Source organism: Eleutherodactylus coqui, chromosome 5 (genome assembly GCF_035609145.1).
Source record: "Eleutherodactylus coqui strain aEleCoq1 chromosome 5, aEleCoq1.hap1, whole genome shotgun sequence".
Classification (NCBI taxonomy): Eukaryota; Metazoa; Chordata; class Amphibia; order Anura; family Eleutherodactylidae; genus Eleutherodactylus; species Eleutherodactylus coqui.
Genome location: NC_089841.1, coordinates 100,321,822 through 100,349,712, shown reverse-complemented (window position 1 = coordinate 100,349,712; position 27,891 = coordinate 100,321,822). Strand labels below are relative to the sequence as shown.

Sequence of the window (27,891 nt, the reverse complement as noted above, 5' to 3'; positions counted from 1 at the left end):
ATGTCTTTCTTTGCAGTTCTACGTAACACCACCGATACACTGTGCTAAATGACAAGCTCCGTTTTGCATCCCTATACACAAGTCCGTGCACCTCCAGGTCTTATCCTGGTCAAAGTCAAAGTATGAGTGTAAAGAGACATTTCCCAGAACACGGCTGAGATACTGTTCTGTAATGCCATATACTGTAGTCAGCCCTCCCTCCTTCTCCTCTCCATAGAATGTAAAATACCACAAGCGTTGGCAAGATGCCTCAACTGTGAAAGATAATATATACATGCGTCATATATAGTACTGGTCTGCCTATTGGACAGAGGGTTGTATAGTAGTAGCAAGCCAGAAAGAAATAACATATTCACATATCCAGGGGGGACCTGAACAAAGTCCAGTGCACCCCTAGGGTCCAAGATCAGGTCTCCCTCTTAGATATGTGAGTAAAAGTTAATTCTTGCTGCTACTATACATCCCTGGATACCTCCCTGAGTGACAGTTCTTGCTTTTTTTTTCTCCTCATATGGTTTGCCACATTATGATGTGTCTGGAAGGGGCTGTACACCTCATTAGATTCATGGACTTGTCTATGCATAAATAGCATCCTTACAAATTGCAGATGCTGCAACACCTGATGGAGGACAAACCAGACCATCAGATAGAATTTACAGAATGGGTGATACAGCAACTTCAGATAAACCCTCATTTTTCCTATCAGATGATGTTTAGTGGTGAGGCCGATTTGGTAAGAAGTTTGGAAACTGCAGTGTGGGTAATAGGAGGCCTGTTTGCACGGTCTTGGTTGAATTTTTTTTATGATGACGTGTGCTTTAGATATATATATATATATATATATATATATATATATATATATAGGGGTGAGTCAATAATCATCCATAGTACAGCTATAAACTTTATTTAAATCAATATGGACAACTTTTTCAACATATTTCCTTTACATTGCAATGCAATTCTTTCACTAATACACAAGTCTTTTGTGCCCTCAGAAAAACTTTCTCAGCTGGGCAGCGACTCATGCATGCACAGCTTACTTCAGTTCTTGGTCCAAGGTGAATCTCCACCCAGTCTATATCTCCTTGAGTGGACCAAACAGGTGATTTTCTGAAGAAATGAGATCAGGACTATAGAGAGGATGAGCCAAAACCTGCAAATTGAGTTTCTAGAGGGTCTCAACAATACCTGCAGCGGATGGACATTGTCATGCAGCACCACAATGCCTTTTGACAGTTGTCCTTGGTGGTTGCTTTGAATCGTAGGCTTTAGCCTGTCAATAAGCATGTCACTGTAATGAGCACCCCCTTATTACACTGAAAATCCTCCATGGATTTAATCTTCTAATACACCTTGAGACCACAAACAATAGATCAATGGACTCTGCACTACTTTGGTGCAATGGGAAAGTAGAGCAGCCATGGTTAAGGTCAGAGCTGAGACAATGGAACTGACCTAGCAACTTCAAACCTGCGCAGCAGTGATAAGATGGAAACCACGCCTAGCAATGCGTGAAAAAACGATAGTGCTGCCAACTTAAGTGTGAATGCAACTGCGTTACGGATAAATATTGGCGCACCCATATATATATATATATATATACCACACATATGGTTAGTCATAAGGGGTGCACCTGTGTCTTGAACCCTGAGGGGAACCAACGTATACCTCTGTCATATACCAGGGGTCTAATACCATATATAATCCATGGTAGATGGGAGCCTGTTGTAGGGTTTGCACATGGTCCCAGGTGCTTCAATTTATGCCTCTGTATGTATAATGTTTAGTTAACAAGATAGGCATAGCTATAGTGCAGATACTATACAATCCTGTATAACATAGTAAGCCTTATGAAGCAAATAGAAGCTCCACCACCCAAATAATAAGATAAAATTCACTGTCTTACTGGATCTTTTCTAAAGGATCCTTATGAACAGTACAAACAGTAACGCGTTTCAGACCTACTATAGGTCCTAACAAAACGTTCTGTTACAAGTGCCTTCTAATTTTGGAACCTGATAACTGCGGCTTGTCTACTACCCGTTACAAATATTGTGTCACATTTGGCTTGACAAAAGGTTCGACAGAGCTACAGTATCGGGTGTTAATCTATTGGCGTCACCTCCACAGACATGAAATCTACCGTATTTTATTCCCAGCACCTGTGTTCCTTCCCTTCGTAAAGTTAAGCGATGACCTAAGAAGTACAATTGTGCAACTGTAGCACTTAAATTCGCCAGCGCAGCGCCCATCTGCTACAGGAGGACACTGAGCTGATACTAGATGATAAATTCTGCAAGCTGGCAAATTTTACAGAATGCAATCTATGTAAATGAAAAATGCAAATCGGCAAAATAATTTTATTTTTGGATATTTATGTCCTGAACTGTAGCAGTTCTGTAAAAAATACTGCATACATATACGATCATAGACAGCTAAATAACTATGTATCATTTATATCAATGCTATTAGTACTAGGATCTGCTCAGTTTTCAGCATGAGATCATCAAGGACACTTATAGGTGTGAACGCAGTTTAGAGACGTCAAGCACTTATTGTTTTATGTGAAATACAGAATTTGAGCAAACTGCAAGTAGTAAAAGTTAATCTAAGTATTAACCCACACCCATCCTGTGGTACAACGTGGTACATGATCAATCTACTTGGCAGTTCTTTCATTCCAATGAATTCAGGACTGACGCGGCAAAATGTAGTCTCCTGCCAGACAAGAGTGTCTACATCACTAATACAGCTTTATTTTGTCTGGCAGAATGGAAATTTGGCTGGAGATACCTTGCTCAGTTCCCAAACCACTGCAGAGCACTCAAGTAAGGGAAAAATTAAAGAAACCAAAATAGAGGAACCAAAAATTCTGTTACTGACTGATAAAATCCGAAACGACTAACCATCTACGGAAGTGGCTATGCTGATCGTATTATCTCGCTATATAATGGGATATCTCTGTTAAAGGGCTTGTCCACAATTCTCAATCTGGTAGACCACTAGTGTCCTGAGTGACTAGTCACCAAGAGAGCTCAAGAAAAAGGAGTTGTTCAAAGTGGAAAATCCCTTTACTCTGGCTGTAGACGAAGCAATAATATAATTGATTGATGGCAAAATGATCAAAACAATTGTTGAAAACCTATCCCATTAGTAGGAAAATGTATTGACCTGCTGCTGTTTAATGGGGATTTGTGGCTTTCACTACAATCATAGTGGTCAATAGTGGCAAATGTATCATTAATGGTAACATTAAAAATTGGGAATAACCTCCATCTTTCTGATTGCTTTGATTTGAAGAGAACTGTTGAAATGTTGCAACCATTGTCGGCCTAAGCTATGTGCAAGGTGCATTAATCATATTCCTCTTGGCTCTTACTCCCTCCTATTGATGTTCTGAGGTGCTACTGTTAGTCCATCATCGTCCCCTATGACACAATCGCTTACTTCTGCAAATGTTTTTATGTAATAAGCTTGGTTTTGGGTCTATACTTATGTGATGAGCTTGGTTCAGGTATTGTATCTATGTACTGGGGTTGGTTTGTGCTGTATTTCTGCTACAAGTTTGGTTATGGTGTCGTATTTATATTATGAGCTTGGTTCTGGTACAGTATCTATTCATTAAAGTGTTCTGATGTGGGTATGCTGTTATCTTGCTGATTTCTGCACAAGCAGAACACAGCCAGACTAAAGGCTCCTTCACACTGGCGATCGCCATATTGCCGCGAGAAAATCGTGGCAAAATCACAATTTTGTTCATGAGATGTTTGAGCATCAACAATGCTTTCTCTTGCAAAAATATAGCTGCCACTTGTGATATTCCATTTTGTGTTTTTTTTTTCCACGGGATTTTGCAGCGATTTTTAAAGGACTTCTTAAGACTTTCTGATGTTAAAAATGTATTGTACAAAAACCGCAAGTTTGTGCTTTGCAATGCAATAAAAAGGAGGCCCATAGGAAAACATGGGAGATATAAAAAGGGCAAAATGCAGAAAGATAGGACACCGCATGATTTTATCGCCAGTGCAATATATATTGTTTTTTTCCTTATGGGGGAGCGCAAAAAAAAATTCCACACAAGGTGCCATCTAACCTAGGGTTGGCACTGGTTGCAACATTCATTCCATCAAATGTAAATCTGGTATGAGTAGCCACATTGAGTACTTATCTAACAGTGAAACACAACTTGGGAAGTGGATGCCGGCTGACCAGGGAAACTCCAGTGGAAAAAGTTTCTCACTGAAATTATTTACTAGTGAATACTTTAAATCATCTAATGTTTTAATTTCTTAGGGAAAATACTTTTAAGCAGCTGCTTAGCAAAACGCAAATCCATAACCAGGTGACCATTATGCCCCAAACTACCAATGCCAATGGAATGACATAAGGGAGAACAACACCTTTTTGCATTACAACGATAAGAATCTAGCACCCAGTCTGCAACATTTAGTAAGACAGAAATATTTAAACAGTTTCCATGGTTTTGGGCAGATTTGTACCTTTTGGCAGTTTGAGTAATGACGTTGCTGGATCTGCTGGTGGTAATATTACAGAATAGGATGTGTTTTCTATCCTAGCCATTGCCATTAGCACATTATAACATCTGCTGTTCTTATGTGACCGATGCAACGCTCTGCAACTTCAAAGCATAGGATAAGTCTGCTTCCTTAATCAAGTCCAATTATCCAGTAAGTGAAACGTCTCAAATGAAATAAAGATGTTCTTTCTCTTTTCAGCAAGGAAACTTGTTATGTGCTTGCTGGAGCCATCACCCTCAGCCCTTATAGTGACACTATAATATTGGATTACACTTGGTGTTGGGAAATTGTCATGTTACAAATTGTATTATGTCATGATTTTACAATGTATTAGGAAATGGTCTATGGAATAAACACAGGGTTAAGTTTCCTGGGTAGATTAGTAGTTGTCCAAATGTCACCAATGAAGCAGATGTTCTTTGGAAAGTAACCACCAAAAACAAGTGTTTCTAATATAACTTTGCATGTTGTAACCAAAGATTTCATATGTTGATAAACATTATACAGTTTTAATGAACATGACCCTACTTTGCCAGCCAAACAATTCTTTAAAGTGGTAATCACAGTTCATGTAGTGGAGCTCATTTTCTCAATTAAACCTTTTGCACTGTATTGTTTGTGCATCATGAAAAATCTCCAACCGGCAGTCCAATGCAAAATGAAAGATAAGGCCGGTTCAGATTATGGCCAAAAGATGCTGCGCTCCATAGTTCTGCTAAGCCAAACTCAGGATACTTTTACCCAACCAAAAAATTGCTCAAACAAGCAATTTTAATCAATAGTTGTCTCATGCTCATTACTTGCTAGTAACGTTGCTTCAAGCATGACTACTGAGAGACTTCTCACTCAGTGTAAGCAGGCAGTTGTTCATCTTTGAACATCTGCCTGTTCACAGTCAATTGCCATTATGATAGTAATTTGCTCTGTCCTGAAGAGCAAAACTGTCCAAATCCTGCCCCTAGAGGGTGTTGTGTGTTCTAACACTGCTTATGTAGAGTCAGAGGGTTTGAAAGTAATCTTCAAAAGTTGAGACACCTGTAGGAATAGTTTGCATCCAATTTCAAACCATAATTTGCTTTCTGTTCTGCACAGCAGCTGTCCTTGGTATGTTCCCTGAAAATAGCCCTTTGGTTACTGCATTCTCTTCCCGGTAGGGTTCCAGTGGGTAGTGGGGTGAGCTGGGGGGGCAGCGGGTAGCGGGGGGAGAGAGATCTCTCTCTCACTCTCCCCCCTGCTACAACCCACCGCCCCCCAAGCCTGCTCGGACGAGAATGCAGTTACTCGAGAAGAGCGATGCTTGCTCAAGTAACTGCATTATCCGAGTGTGCTCGCTCATCTCTAGTTAAAATCATAAATTCAGACTATTGTTGTGTTTTAGCTTAAAATTCCTTAAAATTTTTTTTTTTTTAACTTCCTTCTGAACCTTTGAACTATTTCATATTATTTGCGTTTAAAACCTTTGATCAGTAGTGTGTGTGTATATACTGAATGTATCCAGGACTACAATGATGTCCACCGTGTATACTTTAATCGGCAGCCTGCAGTGAGGTAGATGTGGCTCTTGTATCTTCCCAGCCCAGTTATTGCCACTTTGATAATGCTTCAAGATATTACTTATATGAAATAATTGCCAAGCAATTTATTATTTTACCTTGTTCACAAAGCGCTCCACTGTAGCTGGGGAGACAGATGCACTTGAACGAATTAATACCATCAACACAAGCAGCTCCATTCCGGCAGGGGCTTGATTGACATTCATCAATATCTGCAAAAGAGAAGCTGGTTTATAAATGCAATATAAAACTAATAGAACAGCTCTATATCTGGGCACTGCCTGATGTACAATATTCATTATGGAAGTAACAGGTTTACTGACTTCCCATGAGCACACCATTTCTAAGAATCTAAATAACATTTCACACCATACCACTGTGTGGGCCAAGACCTTTGTGGTATTTGGCATCATTAGTTTCCAATGAGTTGATTTGAGTATTATGATACCCACAGATATTGGAGAAGCCCCAGTAAGAACACTTATGAGAATTTTCCTTTCTTCACAAGAAAGATGTGACTGACAACTGATCCCTCTAAAAAACCTGGAGGGCTACAGTACCAGAAGGTATAAGCACATTAGTTTATCACTAAATGTAGAGTACTATTTTGTGTCACCCATATACTTTTTGGTAGAGGGTAAACATTTTTGTAAGCTGTATTAGACTAGAGATCCCTATGCCCACTAGAGGTAATTTTAACCTCTTTTAACAATTATATCCATTAGAAGTGCAAGTTTGTCCTACAGCCTACAGAGAAATTGCCAAGAAAGCCCAGGTGTCAGTACAGTTTTCTACATCACCATCCATCCATCTATACAGAACATGTGCATATCAACTTTTAACTAAATAGTAAACTTTTTGTCATCTTGCATACAAAGGACATATCATCTGTAACTTAAATTAGTGTACTTATGATTCAGCCTATGAGAAATAGCAGGAAGTCATTTACTTCAAAATCATCTCCAAATAAAATTGCCTTCCAAGACCATAATTACAGTATATATATATATATATATATATATATATATATATATATATATATATATATATATATATATATATATAGTGGCAAGGGATCGCCAACCTCAATGTTAGGAAATGGGCAGCATTCGTGCAAAGATGGCTCCAGACTAGAGATGAGCGAGCATACTCGCTAAGGGCAATTACTCGATCATTGCCCTTAGCGAGCGAGTACCTGCCTGCTCGGAAGAAAAGGTTTGGCTGCCGGCGGCGGGAAGTGGCGGGGGAGAGCGGGGAGAAACGGAGGGGAGATCCCGCTCCCCCCCCCCCGGCTCCCCCCTGCTCACTGCCGCAACTCACCTCTCACCCGCACCGGCAGCCGAACCTTTTCTTTTGAGCGGGCAGGTACGCGCTAAGGACAATGCTCGATCGAGTAATTGTCCTTAGCTAGTATGCTCGCTCATCTCTACTCCAGACACATTGATTTTCTTTTAAACTGGCACTTGCCAGCATTTTTTCACAGCACCACAGCAAATGCACAGCATAAACACAATCCATAATTTAGGATTCACAACCCACAGGGCCACCATCACCACCCAGCCTGGGGCGTCAGACACGTGACGGTCCCAGAATTTGTCCACAGCGGACCTCAATAGTCCAAACTGGACCTCAGGCTAGCAGCCCTTCTAGCTTCACTGAGCTATAACTTCCCCTTGTGTCTGGCAGGAAATGGTTCTGTTATATATATATACTAGCGTACCCGTCGCGCGTTGCTGCGAAGACAGACATACATACATACATTCGTTTTTATATATCTAGATGACGGCAGCAGCGACCACTGAGGTTTTGTAGGCCGCTGCTTCCCCCTTGCAGGCTGAATAAAATAGCCGTTGTGTGGAACATCCAATTTATCCGGCTGCTGTGGCTTCTTGGGAAGATAGCCTAGTACATGTTTGCCCACTTCCAACTCCAATGGAGACTGACTGTAAATGGCTGGCGTGCTCTAGTATTTATGGTTTCAAGCTGTACGTGTCATTGCATACAGTCTATCTATCTATCTATCTATCTATCAGGGTTATTGCATACAGTCTATCTATCTATCTATCTATGACATCAGGAAATGAGAGAATTAGATTCCGTACGTAAAATTTGAACGCTAATTCTTTGGCGCTTTGAATTGAATAATCGAGTTGGGACCCATTAACTTTTCCTATTTATGACATAATCAATGCTCGTGCCAAATTTTAAGTTTCTATGACATTGGGAAGTGAGAGAATTAAGTTGGGATGAGACATAAGGCCTTGCCCATAAGCATTCCCCAACCTCCAAGAACTGAACCTACCTACCTGAATGAGATTTTGTAGGCCGCTGCTTCCCCCTTGCGGGCTGAATAAAATAGCCGTTGGGTGGAACATCCAATTTATCCGGCTGCTGTGGCTTCTTGGGAAGATAGCCTAGTACATGTTTGCCCACTTCCAACTCCAATGGAGACTGACTGTAAATGGCTGGTGTGCTCTAGTATTTATGGTTTCAAGCTGTACGTGTCATTGCATACAGTCTATCTATCTATCTATCTATCTGGGTTATTGCATACAGTCTATCTATCTATCTATCTATCTATCTATCTATCTATCTATCTATCTATCAGGGTTATTGCATACAGTCTATCTATCTATCTATCTATCTATCTATCAGGGTTATTGCATACAGTCTATCTATCTATCTATCTATCTATCTATCAGAGTTATTGCATACAGTCTATCTATCTATCTATCTATCTATCTATCTATCTATCTATCTATCTATCTGGGTTATTGCATACAGTCTATCTATCTATCTATCTGGGTTATTGCATACAGTCTATCTATCTATCTATCTATCTATCTATCTATCTATCTATCTATCTATCTATCTATCTATGACATCAGGAAATGAGAGAATTAGATTTTGTAGGCCGCTGCTTCCCCCTTGCGGGCTGAATAAAATAGCCGTTGGGTGGAACATACAATTTATCCGGCTGCTGTGGCTTCTTAGGAAGATATCCTAGTACTTGTTTACCCACTTCCAACTCCAATGGTAATTGGCTGGCGTGTTCTAGTGGTTCCAAGCTGTACGTGTCATAATACAGCCTTAATGACATCACAATGCAGCTTATGAGAACATGTTGGGGCATGTTCGCGCGTTGCTGCGAAGACAGACATACATACATACTACGTTTTTATATATCTAGATGACGGCAGCAGCGACCACTGAGGTTTACCGCTGGGGTATGTCACTCTTATTACTAATGGGGGGAGTGTCACTATTATTACTGCTGTGGGATGTCACTATTATCGCTGGGGTGAAGGTGTCACTATTACCGCTGGGGTATGTGTACATGTGGCAGAAATGGGCAGGGCTCTTTCAGAATAGACCGGGTGCAGATTTTGACTGCTTTTTAGATGCGGAAATGCTGCAGAATTTTCCACAGAAATCTCCGCTGAGGACATTCTGCAGTATTTCCGCGTCCAAAAAGCAGTCAGAATCTGCACCCGGTCTATTCTGAAACAGCCTTGTCCTTTTTAGAACGACGGGGGTAAAATCATACGTTGTGATAAGCCCCGCCCCCTGACGTGTTGGCACTTTGCGATACATAAGTGGGTTTTGGGTTGTAGTTTGGGCACTCGGTCCCTAAAAGGTTCGCCATCACTGGCCTAGTACATGTTTGCCCACTTCCAACTTCAATGGAGACTGACTGTAAATGGCTGGCGTGCTCTAGTATTTATGGTTTCAAGCTGTACGTGTCATTGCATACAGTCTATCTATCTATCTATCTATCTATCTATCTATCTATCTATCTATCTATCTATCTATCTATCAGGGTTATTGCATACAGTCTATCTATCTATCTATCTATCTATGACATCAGGAAATGAGAGAATTAGATTTTGTAGGCCGCTGCTTCCCCCTTGCGGGCTGAATAAAATAGCCGTTGGGTGGAACATACAATTTATCCAGCTGCTGTGGCTTCTTAGGAAGATATCCTAGTACTTGTTTACCCACTTCCAACTCCAATGGTAATTGGCTGGCGTGCTCTAGTGGTTCCAAGCTGTACGTGTCATAATAGAGCCTTAATGACATCACAATGCAGCTTTATAGAACATGTTGGGGCATGTTCAAGGGCGTCCGATGTTGATGACATCAGTGATGACATCACAATAGCAGGTGGCTTACTTATTCGATCTACGTGGGGGGGGGGGGGCGTAACTTTCGACGAAGCTCGCGCGCCATTTATCGTAGGATATTTGTACTATGCCTATAATCTTCCCAGGAGTGTACTCAACAACTTCCCAAAGTTTCATGGCGATCGGATGAATGGTGTAGTAGCGCATAAAGGACAAACACGCACGCACGCACACACGCACGCACGCACGCACGCAGACAGACATACATTCAATTTTATATATATAGATATGTGTGTGTGTGTGTGGGCTTAAAGATTTGTATATATGTGCAGACACAATCACTTTTCTTTAGAGTGCGACATTCTAGGCAATTAGTGGTCGTGCTGGTCACGTCTCTAACATTTCTGGCAAACAGCAGAATACATGATGGCCATTTAGACAAATGGTCATCCATGTAGTTTAAGGATAGCTGAAGTCTTCCAGAATGAGAGCCGTTCTTAGGCCATGTCCACACAGGGCGGTTTTGTTGCAGATTTTCATTGCAAACCCTCCACACGGAAAATCCGCAGCATTTCCTGTAACAGCAAAATGGATGAGATTTTCAAAGTCTCATCCACCTGCTACAGAAAAAATCCCAACAAAACCCATGTGGAACTTGACATGCATTGTGAAAGTTAAATCCACAGCAAGTCAATTATAGAACCAGACACATTGCGGATTCCACCTCTTCTAATGAGGAGGTGAATTCCACACCCAAATCCAAGTTAACATCCGTGTCATAATCCACATTAAATGGTGCAGTTTTTGCAGCAGATATTCTGCAGCAATTCTGTCCTGTGTGGACATTGCCTTATAGGGTGGCTCTCCATTCCAGCTCATAGAAAGGAATCCTGAGTGGGGGACCCTGCTCAATGACATCCAGATGCCCCAACTGAGCATATGAACAGGGGATGTTTTCTCTGTGTAGCCCCTTTAAGAGGGTATCAATTTGTCACTGTGCAGCTATACTTCGTATATTTCTTTTACATACCAATTTCACATAGCTCTCCACTGAATCCAGGCATGCATGTGCAGACATATGAAGAACTTCCACGAGCATAGCATGTTCCTCCCCGCTGACAAGGATTTTCCTTGCAAGGATCTTGGGCTGCAATGAGGCAAAGCATGACTGTTAGTACAATACTGTATAGGGTAAACCTTTTACAGGTTGATCGAACTTGGCAATACAAATTATACAATATATAAACATTTCACATGAACCAATGGTAATAATAAATGATACTTATGCTTTCCTTCATTATATATGAATACATCACTCACTCCCAACTTTACAATTTGGACCAAAGATAGTTCTTTAGAAATGTTTTAAATTGTAAAATAGAATAGTTTGATTAATAATTTGCAGAGATACATATATGCATGATAGAGCACATATGGATGAAGACCAGTGAGAAACATTGCCAGTAAAGCTGTGCAAGCAACGACAATGACTACAGCACTGACATTATTAGACCGTCCTCATACATGAGGTAATGATTAATGATGAATACTGTACACACACACACATATATACATATATATATATATACAAGTAACATTAAGGAGAAGTCACCCACATTGGGACAATTTTGGATGTTAAAAACATTTCTATGCTTTAGATCTAGACTCAAAAGGATAAAAAAAAGAATAAAATAGCATGCTTGTGTCTTACTTGTTATGTGAAGTTCAGTTCCATCAACATTATTACTAGTGGAAATCTGGAAATCAAGATCTGGCTGTGGTGTTACTCCTTCATAAAGAGTATCTTCCCTTTCTGAATCCACTATTTCAGTCTCTTCCGTTTGACCAAGCTGGGGGGGTAGTGGTGTTTGATCCTCAGGCTGAAGAGCAGGATCTTGGTCAGCAGGACGAGGAGTATCTTGGTCGTCGGTATCTATATCAATGTCTGGTTCACTAGTAGATTCAGAGATATCAGACTCAACTGAAACTATTTCCCCTCCCACAACATACAATGAGCTAGAGGATTCTGTATGGATTTGGTCTGTAACATCAAGAACTTCTTGAGGATTTTCTGTTGCGTCAACTGGTTCAACCCCTGTTGGTTTGTAAGTAGCAGTAATATCTGCACTTGCTTCTTGTCCTAAGACAACATGGTCAGTTCCAGAACCAGAAGAAGGTAAAGTACTTGGAATAATTTTTCCTGTGTAATCTGATGCTCCATTCACAAGAATGACAGTGACAGGATCTTTAGGCTCTTCAGTGACCGCTGCAATTCCTTCCCGCTCTTTTAGATCAAGACTCGATGTCTTATCTTCATAGTCTGGACTGCTCACATGTGCAACTGAGTGGACAATTTCCTTTGTGCTTTCTGTTACATACACTTGTGGTTGCATAGAGGTTTCAGTCACAATATCTGTATCTTTGGTGGAATATTCAAGGGTAAATAATTCACCTTCAGATACTTCAATGGTGGCTTTAGCCCTTGGTGAAGATGCAAATTGCAAATGTGGTTGATCTGTTACAACTTTCTCCTTCAGTGTTGAAGACTGAACATCAATAGAACTCGTCAACTCAAAGACTTTGTTAGAGTCTTCAAAAGATGTACTCACAGGTGTAGGCTGAACATCATCTTCTTTAGTATGTATACTAATTGCAGCTGTAGAATATAGCTCATTTCTTGAGCCTTCAAATCTTTTACTTGAGTACTCAACAGAAAGAGTACTTGGGGTACGTTGAACCCTGTCCTCACTAGTTGTTGATGTGACATACTGCTCTACTTTTTGTGTTTCTTGACCTACTTGAGGCTCATCTATATCTGACTCAGATGTTATCTCAGTCTTTGGCAATTTAGTTATTGTTAGGTCAGTCGTGGTATCATTATCCAAATGCTTGCTAACAAATATTAGTATAGTGGATGTAGTTGAGGTTTCATCTAAAACTGTTTCAGTGATTTCTTTACCTGGTAAACTGGTTGATTTAACATCTTTCTGAGTGAGAACAGTGAATGTAGAGGCAAATGTACTTGATTGAACTGGCTGATGAGTTGCATCTACAGCTTGAGAAGGTAGTTCTAAGCCAGATCCCTCTGTTGAACCCTCAAATATATGATCAAATGGCACAGTAATTTTTTTCTCAACAAGAGAACTAACTGTTCCAGTTGTTGTGAGCTGTACGGCACTACTTTCCTTAACTGTTAATTGTGTCATCTGTTGCTGGAGGTCATCTTCACTTGTGATTGTTCTAGATTCTAGGACAGAGATATCCCCTTCTGTCACCTTCCTTAATGTGACATCTTCAGGACCTTCAGAAGCTGTTTGTGTATGAACTTCAGTGTGCTCCGAGGTTGAATGCTCAATTAGATGATATGGTTCTATAGTCTCTGGAGATATTGTAGAAGAGCCATCATCTGTTTTAATTGAAGTCAGAGTAGTAGCTTTAACAGTAGGTTCCTCTGTTAGGTCATCATCTCCAGAACTTGGTTCTGTTTTTGGGTGAACCTCAGTGTGCTGTGAGGTTGAAAGCTCACTTAAATGATACGGTTTTACTGTCTCTGGAGATATCGTAATAGAATCAACATCTGTTTTAAGCAAACTTAAAGTACTAACTATAAAAACAGTAGGTTCCTCAGCAATTGCATCATCTCCAGAACTTTCCTCTTCTTGTGTATGAACCTTAGTGTGTTGTGTAGTTCGAAGTTCACTTAAATGATATGATTGTACTGTCTCTGGAGATATCATGGTAGAATCAGTATCTGTTTTAATTGGACTTAGAGTAGTAACTTTAACAACACTAGGCTTCTCAGTAATTGCATCATCTCCAGAACTTTCCTCTTCTTTTCTATGAACCTTGGTTTGTTGCGGTGTTGAAAGCTCATGTAGATGATATGGTTGTACTGTCCCCTGAGATATTGTAGCAGAATCAGCATCTGTTTTAAATGAACTTAGAGTGCTAACCTTAACAATAGGTTCCTTAGTAACTGCATCATCTCCAGAACTTTGCTCTTCCTGTGTTTGAGCTTCGGTTTGTTGTGGCGTTGAAAGCTCATGGGGATGATATGGTTGACCTGTCCCTTGAGATATTGCAGCAGAATCAACATCTGTTTTAAATGAACTTAGAGTGGTAACCTTCACAATAGGTTCCTCGGTAATTGCATCATCTCCAGAACTTTCCTCTTCTTGTCTTTGAACCTCGGTTTGTTGCGGCGTTGAAAGCTCATGTGGATGATATGGTTGTACTGTCTCTGCAGATATCATGGTAGAATCAGTATCTGATTTAATTGGACTTAGAGTAGTAACTTTAACAACACTAGGCTTCTCAGTAATTGCGTCATCTCCAGAACTTTCCTCTTCTTGTCTATGAACCTTGGTTTGTTGTGGTGTTGAAAGCTCATGTAGATCATATGGTTGTACTGTCCTCTGAGATATTGTAGCAAAGTCAGCATCTGCTTTAATGGAACTTAATGTTGTAACCTTAACAATAGGTTCCTCAGTAATTGCATCATCTCCAGAACTTTCCTCTTCTTGTCTATGAACCTTGGTTGGTTGTGGCGTTGAAAGCTCATGTAGATGATATGGTTGTACTGTCTTCTGAGATATTGTAGCAGAATCAGCATCTGTTTTAATTGAACTTAGAGTGGTAACCTTAACAATAGGTTCCTCAGTAATTGCATCATCTCCAGAACTTTCCTCTTCTTGTCTATGAACCTCGATTTGCTGTGACGTTGAAAGTTCATGTAGATCATATGGTTGTACTGTCCCCCGAGATATTGTAACAGAATCAACATCTGTTTTAAATGAACTTAGAGTAGTAACTTTAACAATAGGTTTCTCGGTATCTGCATCATCTCCAGAACTTTCCTCTTCTTGTCTATGAACCTTGGTGTGTTGTGGCGTTGAAAACTCATGTAGATGATATGGTGGTACTGTCTCCTGAGATATTGTAGCAGAATCAGCATCTGTTTTAATTGAACTTAGAGTAGTAACCTTAACAATAGGTTCCTCAGTAATTGCATAATCTCTAGAACTTTCCTCTTCTTGTCTATGAACCTTGGTTTGTTGTGGCGTTGAAAGCTCATGTAGATGATATGGCTGTACTGTCTCCTGAGATATTGTAGCAGAATCAGCATCTGTTTTAATTGAACTTAGAGTGGTAACCTTAACAATAGGTTCCTCAGTAATTGCATCATCTCCAGAACTTTCCTCTTCTTGTCTATGAACCTCGATTTGCTGTGACGTTGAAAGTTCATGTAGATGATATGGTTGTACTGTCCCCCGAGATATTGTAACAGAATCAGCATCTGTTTTAAATGAACTTAGAGTGGTAACCTTAACAATAGGTTCCTTAGTAATTGCATCATCTCTAGAACTTTCCTCTTCTTGTCTATGAACTTTGGTTTGCTGTGACGTTGAAAGTTCATGTAGATGATATGGTTGTACTGTCCCCCGAGATATTGTAACAGAATCAGCATCTGTTTTAAATGAACTTAGAGTGGTAACATTAACAATAGGTTCCTCAGTAATTGCATCATCTCCAGAACTTTCCTCTTCTTGTCCATGAACCTTGGTTTGTTGTGGCGTTGAAAGCTCATGTAGATGATATGGTTGTACTGTCCCCCGAGATATTGTAACAGAATCAGCATCTGTTTTAAATGAACTTAGAGTGGTAACCCTAACAATAGGTTTTTCGGTATCTGCATCATCTCCAGAACTTTCCTCTTCTTGTTTAGGAACCTCGGTTTGTTGTGGCGTTGAAAGCTCACGTAGATTATATGGTTGAACTGTTTCCTGAAATATTGTAGCAGAATCAGCATCTGTTTTAATTGAACTTAGAGTGGTAACCTTAAGAATAGGCTCCTCAGTAATTGCATCATCTTTAGAACTTTCCTCTTCTTGTCTGTGAACCTCGGTTTGCTGTGACGTTGAAAGTTCATGTAGATGATATGGTTGTACTGTCCCCCGAGATATTGTAACAGAATCAGCATCTGTTTTAAATGAACTTAGAGTGGTAACCTTAACAATAGGTTTCTCGGTATCTGCATCATCTCCAGAACTTTCCTCTTCTTGTCTATGAACCTCAATTTGTTGTGGAGTTGAAAGCTCCTGTAGATGATATGGTTGTACTGTCCCCCGAGATATTGTAACAGAATCAGCATCTGTTTTAAATGAACTTAGAGTGGTAACCTTAACAATAGGTTCCTCAGTAATTGCATCATCTCCAGAACTTTGTTCTGCTTGTGTATGAACCTCAGTTTGTTGTGGAGTTGTAACCTCACTTACATGATATGATTGTACTGTCTCCTGAGATATTGTAGTAGAATAAGCACCAGTTTCAATTGAACTTAGAGTAGCAACTTTAGCAACAATGGGTTCCTCAGTAATCGCATCATCCCCAGAACTTTGCTCTGCTTGTGTATGACCTTCACTTTGTTCTAGGGTTGAAAGTTCAGTTATATGATATGGTTGCAGTGTCACTGTTGATACAGAAGTAGAATCGACATCTGTTTTAATTGAACTTGGAGTGGTAACTTTAGTAACAGTAGGTTCCTCAGTAGATGCATTATCCCCCAAACTTTCCTCTGTTATTAGCTCTATAGGTGCTGTCTTCTCTGGCTCAGGTGTGGATTGCATCACAATATCTGTAGCTTTATCTATAGCTTCTGTTGTGGAAATAGTTTGACCAACAGGTTCTTTAGGACTCTTTAAATCCATCTTATCAGTAAATTCTTCAAGTGGTAGTGATGTAATATCTATGTACCGTGTAGTTGACAAAGTTTTTTGATCACTTACTAGAAGCTGGTCATCAGTTGAGTACTGAGAACTAGGTGTGATACGTTCTTGTTCATCTTCTTTACTCGGTGAAGTTGATTTTAGATCAGTGAGATCTACTTGTGTCAAAGTATACAATTTTGAGGCAGGTGTAACATGGATATCAGAAACTAGTTCTCCAGAGCCTTCAATGTCAGATTTTTCAGTGGAAAGAACCTTCTCTTTAGGTTTAGTAACAGTTGACTTTAAATGCAAGTCATCACCAGGCTCCGAAGTTGACTGAAGTTCTTCTCTAAATTGTGTACTAGATTTCTCATCTAATATAAATTCAGATGGAATGTGTGTAGAACTAATTACTTCATTTATGGTATCATTAGTTTGTGCGAGACCCCATATGCTGCTAATAGTACTTTCTTCTATTACTTCTAAGCCAGGTGTTTTTCCAGTACCAATCATGAACTCTTTTTCATCTTCGACACTTATTGGGGATATTGTTATCAACTTGCTTTGCAAAACCTCTTCTGTAAATAACTTTCTTTCATCTGTTAATAATTGGGATGTGCTTGGGCTAAGACTGATTAGTGACACTGGAACTTCTGCTTTTTGAGTTAAATCTTGCAAACCGCTAACAAAATCAGTCTTTGTTGTAGGTAGAGTTACTGTGCTTAAATGCTCTTCTGAACCTGAAGTTGCAATAGAAGAATCTGTATGTGTTTCTGTTTCTTCACCTGACCCTTCAAGAATTAACATTGAGTCTGTTTTTTCCAGTTTCTTTGATGTATAATCTGAAGTTCCCATGCTTTTATCAGTGTAAAGCTTGGTAGCTTGAGTAACATCCACTTCAGATGTTGCTGTTAAATGAGGTTTTAAAGTATGATCAGGTTTTAATGTTTCAGATTTTTCAGAAGTTACTTGAGTTAATTCAATGGTTTTAAGACTAGCAACATAGCTTGCTGTAGATACTTCTTCAGACACTCTAGCTGATGTTGGTACAAGACTTGAAATTTCCTCCAACTCAGTAGAGCCTAAATCTTTAATTTCAGGGCTGGTGAGTCTCTGAAGTGTTGAGACTGTGCTATGCTCTATGCTGACTTCAGGTTGACCTGTGACAATGCTACTTGTTTTTTGAGATGACTCTGTTTCTAATGCTTCTTCATGTTTTGTAGTAATCGGTTCAAAAAGTTGTGGTTGTTGAGTCTGTGTTATTTCACCACTAGGAGAAGATGAAGGTAAAGTGCTGATCTGTTCTTTTAAGTGGAGTGATTTGCTATAAGTTTGCAAATCTTCATCTTCTGTTGTTGAGAAAACTATTTCATGTTTACTTGAAGTAGTTGTAAAAATGTCCTTTGAGTCTCCTGAACCCAGCTCAGTAAATGGTAAACCAGCAGTTACTATGTCTTTCAGAGTGACATGCCTGGTTTGAGTTTTTGAGCTTAGTGTGGATTCCCCAGTTGGTACAACACTGGCACCTTCAGTGTGTTTTTCTGATATAATACTACTTGTTATAATTGAAGAAGTTGTAAACAGGATATCCTCATCTCCTCCTGAGCCATATTCAGAGGTGGTTTTGCCACTAGTGGCTATCAGTTTAGAAGTGATGTCTGTGATCACCTCCAAAGGATTGATGGAGGACACAGGTGTAAGCTTTGACTGTAAGCTTTCATGTTCCGATACTTTAGATTCTTCTGTGCTGAAGTGAATAATAGAGTGCGGTGTCTCAGTTGATGATAATTCTAGTTCAGACTTAGTTTTTGATTCTTCTGTACTCTTTGATATGTCTATTGTTGGCAAAACTGTAGTATTGTCCCCTAGCTCTGGTTTTGCTTTGGATTCAGATCTGGTTATAAATGAAACTGTAGATTGTTTATCTCCAACACCTGAGCCTTCCTCAATGAACAAAGATGTGGTGCTAACAATTTTGGCTCTAGTGCCAGTAGTATCAGGAGATGATGTGACTTCTATTTTGTCACTTTCAGAAGGTTCAGATGCTACAGTGGAAAGTGATAATGGTAAACTTGATACGGTTTCATACTTTTCTTTCTCTGTTTCAAGCAACAGACCAATCAGAGTGCTTGTTGAACTAGTATCAATAGTTGATTCAAAATGACCTGAGCCAAAAAACTCTTTTGTTTCTGGTGTTAATAATCTTTTGGTCTCCTCAACAGTAAAGGATGATGTTGTTGTATACAGTTGGGAAGTGTCTATTATCTTATCTCCATCTTCAAAAGGCTTAGTAGTAAAAATGACCTCCTCCCCAGATCCCTCAATTGTAAAAGAGGATATGCTGATTTTTTCTGAGACAAAATCTTTTGTTACCTTAGGAGTGAAAGTCTCCTGTACAGATGACGTTCTATGATCACCTGTAGTAAGGTTTGCTCTTGGTGTAGTAAATATTATAGTGTCATCTACATGGGTTAAAGGTAATTCAATATCACCTGAACCCAATATGTCATCCTTTACAGTTTGCATTGGTGAAACATACTTGGAAGAAATTGAAAGTGGGCTAGAAACTGTTTCATATTCTTGTACTCTTGCCGTCTCTTTATGAAGCAATTCAGGTTTTGTTGCAGTTTCTTTATCATGTAATTCATATCTAACGTCTGTTTGTGAGGTTGTAGCAAATATATCCTTAACTGTTTCTTTTGTATCTCCTGAGGCTTCAGTAGCAAAAAGTGGCTGAGCACTTGTAAGTTTTTGAGGTTCGAACTCTGCAGCTTGATCTGTTATAGTGGTAGAAGACTCTATAATAGCATGTGTTATTTCCCTATCCTCGGGTATTTCTGGCTGTGCTGTAGAAATGCTCTCTGTAGATAACAACGGTGCACTTGTTTGCTCTGTGATATATTTCTCTTTGGTTGAGATATCAAGTATATCAGTAGATTGTTCTATTTTTGTAGAATACTTTGTTTCTGTTGCAGATGTTTCAGTGGAATCAGTACCAATCTTTTCCGCTTCAACCTGAGTTGTACTTAAAACATACTCACTTGCAGGACTATGGTCAACTGAGCTCTTCACAGTTGGGGTGTGGTCAACAAGACTGGTCTCTGTAGAAGTAGATTTTGTTACTGTTAGACTTGCTTCAGTGGCATGGACTTCTGAAGTAGATAGGTCTTTGATTGTATCATCTGTGGCTGACCCTTCTGTTTCGTCAAACACTTGGGTTTTTTCTGGTGCTTTAGTTAAAGTGCTGTCTTCTTTACTAATTTCAGTAACAGCAGTGCTGATTTCTGTAACCTGTTCAGAGATTGAGGTAATAGTCTGAGAAGAAGATTCTTGCAACTTGGGAGATTCTGTAGACACAATAGTCTTTGCTTCTTCTATGGCCTGTGTTGTGTATTCTTCTTTAAATACCTGCACCGATGCTGTTACATTAATGATAGGCCGCGTCTCATCCGTATCACCAGAAACGTCTTGTAAAAAAAATGCAGTTGAAGCTTGTATGAGTTTCAACGGACCAGTTGTAGCCACTCCTAGCTCTACTTGTGAATCAGTGATTGTTGTAGCATCCTCTTTTAAGATCATTTTTGTTGTTGGTAAGATTGATACTGAACTTGAATCTTGTGTTATAATTTCTGCCAGTCCATGGGTTGAAGATGGCTTAAACGTCACCTCTGCTGTTTCTGGTTTCAGACTCTCAGGAATTATGCTGGTTGGTTTAGCTGAGGCTTCAAGAGGAACATCAGATTCTGCATCACCAGATGATTCGATTGTGAATATAGGGAAGTCTTGTGTAGAACTAGGTTGACTTACTTTTTCGGTCTTTTTTGATGTCAAATTCTGAACTTCTAAAATTGGTTGAGTAGTGGGTTGCTCTTTAATTTTAATTTCTATGTCACCACTTGCTTCATGCTCTTGAGATTCAACAGAAGTATATTCCGGTGTGTCTGTCGGAAGTACACTTTGCTCAGTCACTTCACTGTGCTGAGTAACCGATGCATTTAAGGACGGTGTAACGCTTTCAATTTGCTCTCCTTTAGCCTCCTCTGTTTTTGAGTGTTTTGGTTCTGGTGTAATTTCTTGCTTTCCATTGATAAATTTTAAGGATGGGGATGTAGCAGCAGTGGTTGAGTTGTCGCAGTCAGTCTCCTCCTCAGAAGAACTTAAAATAGGTGGTAATATTTCTATGAAAGGATATTCATAGGAATCATCAGTAGTGTTATGTGTTCTATCAAATTCCTTAAGGAGAACGTCCAATGATCCTGTTGAAAAACAAATAATGATTTTAGCTTGTGACGGTGTTAATGTACACGCATATATGGCTGTATTAGCCAATGAACTGTAAATATAGTTAATGAAGTTAATAAACATGATCTTTACTATGAATGAACATGATAGACAAGGACAACGAGGCAAAGCAGACAACACTGCCAAACAATGAGGTGAGACGTTTGCAACATCATCATTTGTTTGTAATTTACATGGATAATGTAGCATTTTGGACTTTCTTCCTCTAGTAAATAAGAAAGAAATAAGGTATACCATAACTTTCTAATATCTGGGTGTCTCACTTTCCTTGATATATTTTCTTGCAGTCTTTCAGTAAAAATATTAACTTATGCGCTTATGATAAACATGTAGCAGAGCTTCCCAATGTAGCAGCCTTGAGTTTGTGATTTGGCAAATCGTCATCATATCAACAATGGTGTTAAGTAACCATTAGAAGAAATTAAATCAAACGCAAATCATTATGCATCTTCAGGCTCATGTACATGGCCGTATTCTGGATCTGTGTTGTACGGATCTGTATTATTGGACCCATAGAAATCTAGGGACCCATACTGTACCTCTGCGTGCCTCTGATTTCACATGAAGACATTCCGAATTTTTTTTTCTAATGAATTATTTCAGAATCCAGGGGAAAAAAACAATAATCATATATTCCATCACAAGTCATATTTCAGAGGTATTCTCCCTAAAAACAATATCACAACAATCTAGTAGCTTTTAGTTGGCTTAGTTTACACCAAAAATTGTAATAAAATTTAGGCGCTTGAAAACTTAAATTTTCAATAGTAAATAAGCTCCTATATGTTTAATTCGAAATGCATAAATCTGTTGTATAGATGATTTCATAAAACTCATGAAACTACTCTAAAGAGCAATTATAACAAAGGCAGACACATAATAGAGTATGGACACACGTAGCAGCCACTGTTTGGATTCAGTGTGGCAACGCTAAAATATTAGTTTTAATTTTTAAGAAAATTGAGGATGTTGACAATAACTTGAAAAGCACACTTATTTGTGGTAAAACCACATTAACTTATTGGCCGCATGCTTACTGGACCGCAGCCACTATGTGTGTCTGTACCCTTAGAGAAATAGTCTAAACTGTTTACAAACAAGAAGATGTTTGCTACAACCCTTTGCATGATTTTCAGTCTATTCTCTGAATATAATGATCATATAATAAGTATGCCTGAAAACTTTTCCATAAAATAAGACACAAAGTGGGTGGGTAATCACCTTATTATTTCCCAACTGCTTGGCTAATACACTAGAGTACATTAGAGTGTCTCCATAAAACACAGTAACCCTCAGTCTCTTCTTGCAGAGTGTTTCTAAATTACGTCCTTCCCACAAGAACTGGTTTAAATAGATTATTGGCTTGGAAGGGAAAACAGACACCTGTGTCAGTAGATATAACACATTCTGACATCTGTTTTCCATAGGGGCTTTATAACCGAGGAGGCACTTTATTTAATAGATGTGTATATAACCAGGACAGACTAGAACCATCTTATGAAGTGGGATTTTGCATTCAAAGGATCATATTACAAATTGTTTGGTGCATTCTCATGTGCCCCTTCAGAAGGTCTAATTATCAAGTAAGCAATAGCCAAAACTTGAGGGAAAAAAAGTACTTTAGGTCAGGAATTGTTCCAAAGCACTGTGGCAAGTAAACATTTATAACACAGAGATACCTTAGAGCAAATCTCTGTAGTCTGCTTAGGATTTCCTGCAAGACATCAACCATCAACAGGAAGTTATCACTTTTATATAAGTGGTAGGGTAGTCTCAGGGGTTCCTAAGGAGAGAGAACACTTTCACAGGTGGTCCCGCTTGTTAAAAAGTGGGGGTTTATTGTCTTAAAGTAACTGTCCTGCATTGACTATCATTATGCATTATTTTAAGCTAATTGTTTTAAAAGTTCTGTGTTTGTTAAAGGGATTTTTCACGAAAATATTGTTGATAACCTATTTTCAGCGCTCACTGAAATCAAGGGGAGCTGCGCCTGCAATTACACACATCAACAACTACACAGGGGACAGAACAGCGGCTTCTGCGCTGACCCCAGTGTATATTGGCACTGCTAGCAGGTGCCCGATCAGCTGATTGGATGGGATACTGAGAGTTAGGCCTCAGCCAATCAACTATTGATGACTTATACTGAGTATAGGTTATCAATAGTATTTTTTATGGAAAACGTCTTTAACTTCTTAATTAATCTTTAGGCCGAATGACCACAGATGGATTATCGCTGCGGAATTTGCAGCCAGATGCCCGCCACAAATTCCACAGCAATGTCTGTCCATAGACATGCAATGGTAAATTATTCTCCCCTGCCCACGGGCAGAAATCAAGTGCGATTTTCCACGCACAGGGGAGAATCACAGCATGTTCTAATCTGTGCGTAAAATCGAACGGACGGCTTCCATTGCAGTCAATGGAAGCCGTCCGTGCCACAATACTTCCACTGTGAGCCCTGCGGAAGTATCGTAGGAAATCGCGTGACAGCCCAGTGCCAGCACGTCATCCGCTGCACTGCACATGCTCACCGGCTCGAGACTTTCAAAGTGACATGCTCCTTTTAACCCTTTAATGACCAGAGTGTTTCAGTCCCAAAGGACCAGCTACTTTTTCGTGATTTCATATCCTTATTTTATTTCCTTGAGCTACCAAAATTATTTTTAATGCATATTTTGTGACATACAGGACTGTTTTTCAATACGTTTTTTCACTGAACAATTTTCCCCTCTCCTTTTTTTTATTTAGTGGCACCTCCTTTTTTTTATTTAGTGGCACTTAGGGCCAATCTGTACAAAAAGTTAAAAATATATATTTTTTGTTTTATTTTTAAAACTAGTAAATCAAAGCATAGGAATGGATCCCTATTTTTGGGGGGGATTATGATTGTCTTGGATCAGGTTTTTTCTTTCCTTTTTTAATATACAGCATTTGTATTTTCTTCTATATTTTTTTACTTATTTTTATATATATTTGTTTAACCTACATATCTCCAATGATGTCATAAAAGACCTCTGGGGGACATCTGAGCACCCAACAGGCCCGCGCTAGAATGTAGAATTAAGGAGCTTTAAACCCAAGCTGTATATTTACAATGGCATGGGTTTAAAGCCCAGGACCAAGTGCTGTATATTTACGACTCTTGGTCTGAATCAGGTTTAAGCGATGTGAGGAAACAAGATGGGGAATCATTTTAAGGGCTGGTTAATTTCCAAGTGATCATGATAATAATTGGCCAGTGTGAGTGCAGAAAAATTGGTCAATCATGACATCATAAATTAAGTGATGACATCATCTGCAAGTGTAAATGTTGCATGTTGGGACATTTAGACTTACAAAAGGTATAGTGACTCAGTACATGGTTCTCAACCATTGTTAGCAACATTGATGCTCAACACCTTTCTAGAAGAAGACTTCCCTTCCACCAGTTGAAAAGACCATCTTACTATTATGTAGTTCTGATAAATGACATCCATGTTGCATATAATATAAAAAATACTATAAAATGTTACTGTTAAAATTCTGTTGTAAAATGCTCTATAAGATCTTTAACAGTAGGAAAATAATTGTATATAGAACTTGTCTATACATAATTATTGGTATTTTTAGTCAAGTACTTCTTTTCTTTGTGCACTTTGACTTAAAAAGTGTGAAATATAAAGAGTGAAGTAGAGTCATTGAACTATGACAGCTCGTAAATTATAATGTCTTTCTGTAAACTGTTACTCAATGTAAACAGCAGTCAAAGCTGTCTAACAACTGATCTCTGATTTCAAAGGGAAGCTCACATCTGTATTTCCCATCCTCCAGGCTAATGGTTAGGATTTGCTGTAATTGCTTTTGAGAAACTCACCTCGGAGTTCTCACCTGGACATGAATATTAAACAAAGCATCTCAAGCATGAAAACTACCAGCACTACTGTGGGAAAGTGAGATGAAAGGTGGCACGTTGACGCCCACATAGACCCTAAGTGAGTTATGTCTATGCGCAGCTTAACTGTGATTTCCCTTAAGAAACTTAAACATTTGCCAATGCAAAACGCAGCAATATTAATAAGAAAACAGTAGAAAATGAGATCATCTTTTAGTCCGAGATAAATAATCTAGATGTATGTAATAATATTAATAGTATTTTACAAATCTCTATGTACTTGAGCTATAGGGTACACTTTATCGTGGGCTAGAAAGCCGCGCTGATAAATGACACTTAGCCACCAGTTAGGTAAGACAATTGCACTATAGCAATAATGGGTTCTATAGAAGGCGTAAAAGGCATTAAAGAATACTTCAAGTGTGTAATCACTGATTAATACATCAAGTGTTTCCTTGGTAACAAACAAAAGATTAGAAAGATTGTGTATGTATTCTAAGAACTCTATTTTGTATAATGGCAATGCATCCCAGTCTCTAAGGAAGCCTACAAAAGATGCTAAAACATGGTGAAACTATCGAAATGCAACCCCTCTAACTTGTGAAAGAAGACGGGTGATCTCATAAAAGACATTTCGGCTTGTTAAGCATTTTCAGTACTGTGATGAAAAGAAAAGAATTGGTCTATTCACACCGTTTTATGAACGTTTTTGTCTAAGCTGTAAATCCAATCCAGTATCCCACTGAAATCTATTCTGTTGTGGGAGAGTCAGTAAAATCCAGTAGTGACAAGTTTCTAAATACCCCTCAGATGCCAGGACTGTAGAAGCATGCCAATAACATAACTCGGAGCATTGTAAAACTTTTCTACACCTTAACAGCTACTTATTGTGTTCATCACCTGTTATAGTCTCAATTGAAGGATTTAAAGGGGTTTTCCCACAAATGGCATTGATATTTCATTGATGTCGTTAAAGAGATTAACCAACCTTTTGAATTTGATGGCCTATCCTCAGTATAGGCCATCAAAATGTGATCGGTCGGGGTCCGCTGCTTGGGATCCCTACCAATCAGCTGATTAAAGGCGCTACAGCTTCTTCAATGTTTACATCTGAGGACAACTGTGCTTGTACTGTAGAATGCCATATTATTAATAGCGGTAATACCGAGTACTACAGGCTTCTCCCACTAAAGTAAATGGATGCTGGGTCTTCACCAATCAGATATTGATAGTCTATCCTGAGGATAGGCCAACAATTTTAAAAAGGTTGGATAACCCCTTTAATGTTGGATCACTGGGGGTCCAATAGACAGTGCCAATCAAAAATGTATTTCATATCAAATAAATACACTATACATGTTATTTATGGGAAAACCTGCAAAAGATATTCTGTCTCAGATTCCTGAACGTTGACTCAGAGCCAAACTCGAAGTCATGGAGGTGGGTCATACCAGCTTCTACTTCCCATCTCCGCAGCATGCAGAAAGATAACTATCTCCTCATACACAAAAAGGGGGAAAGAGAGGTCTCATCCTGCCTGATGCAGGCATGGAGAAGCCAGCACAGCCTGCCTCCATGACTTGGAGCTCAGCTCTAACTAAAACTTCATGAACCTGGTGACAGAATCTCTTTAAATAGACTTTCTAACTGATATTACTTGGTAGGCCTTGTATGGACTGATAATATACACTTATCTATCACATGTTTAGCACTAGTGCAATCTCTGCACATGTATTCTTAAACACTAATAAAAGCACCAGTTCAGCACAATTTTCTAAACTAATACTCTACTTGCAGCCCACAATCACACAATGGGTCCCGGTACATTGTGAGAGGTCATCTTGATGAGAAGCACTGATCAATGAGATGTTGTTTAATTGGCCTTCACACAGGCCGATTCAGTATTATAAGGTACAAACGATCACATATAGATCTTATGTATGATTGTTTATGCCCTGTACAGTTTCATAAGCAGAAGCACATTCCCAATTCAAATATTTTTTTTTGGCCGCACAAAAAATGTGATCAGCTAGTGAACAAGCGTTTGCCTGTTCACAGCTGATAAGGGGCAGCTTCACACAGCCTCATGATCAAGCATACAAATGTTGTGACCTACAATGTTGCGAATGTTCTTGCTTGATTATCAGACTATGTAAAATGTCCTTAAAGGAGTATTCTGGTAAGATTAAGTTATGTCCTATCCCAAAAATATATAGCTGAGCACTTGAACCTTGCGTATTTTCAGCATTCCTGTTGAAATGAATGGAGCGGTGGCCGATCATGCGTGCTGCCACTCAATTTATTTTGCCAGTCTCTCAGGTGGCCATACGATACCCCTTTAAGGCCTCATCTACACAGTAAAGCCTCAGAAACTCCAAAGAATAGTGTGTTGGATGGTATATGTCTGAGCTATTCTCTCCAAAAGCAAAAAGTCCTTTGCATAACTCCATACTACATGGACATCAGCACTTCCAAGAAATCCTACTTCTCACCCTATAAAATTCTCATAGTACCACAAGTGTACACAGTACAATGCAAGATACATAGATTACCTCCATGTCAATACAAAGCAAAAGTATGCCATCCAAGACTCCTATTTTTCTCTAATTTTTACACCTGCATTAAACCTATATCTACCATGCTGAGAATTTGGATCATTTATCTTGCCAAGAAATACATGCACCTGCATACACCATCCGAAATATGAAGCTATAAATATATACTTCAAGTTAAACAAATCAAGAATCAGCAAATATTCACATGTTCTATCGATGTTGACCTCAATACCAGTTT

At 39.1% G+C, this 27,891-nt stretch overlaps 1 protein-coding gene across 1 annotated transcript in view; it reads right to left on the bottom strand.

The window, feature by feature from the left end:
• Positions 1-27,891, bottom strand: part of VCAN (versican) — a 108,858-nt gene that overhangs the window by 26,148 nt on the left and 54,819 nt on the right. Inside the window, exons 8-10 of the mRNA XM_066602961.1 lie at positions 11,927-21,178; positions 11,246-11,362; positions 6,190-6,303 (exon numbers count right to left, since the gene is read on the bottom strand). Of these exons, the coding sequence (XP_066459058.1) occupies positions 6,190-6,303; positions 11,246-11,362; positions 11,927-21,178 (9,483 nt within the window). The remainder of the gene's footprint in view (positions 1-6,189; positions 6,304-11,245; positions 11,363-11,926; positions 21,179-27,891) is intronic.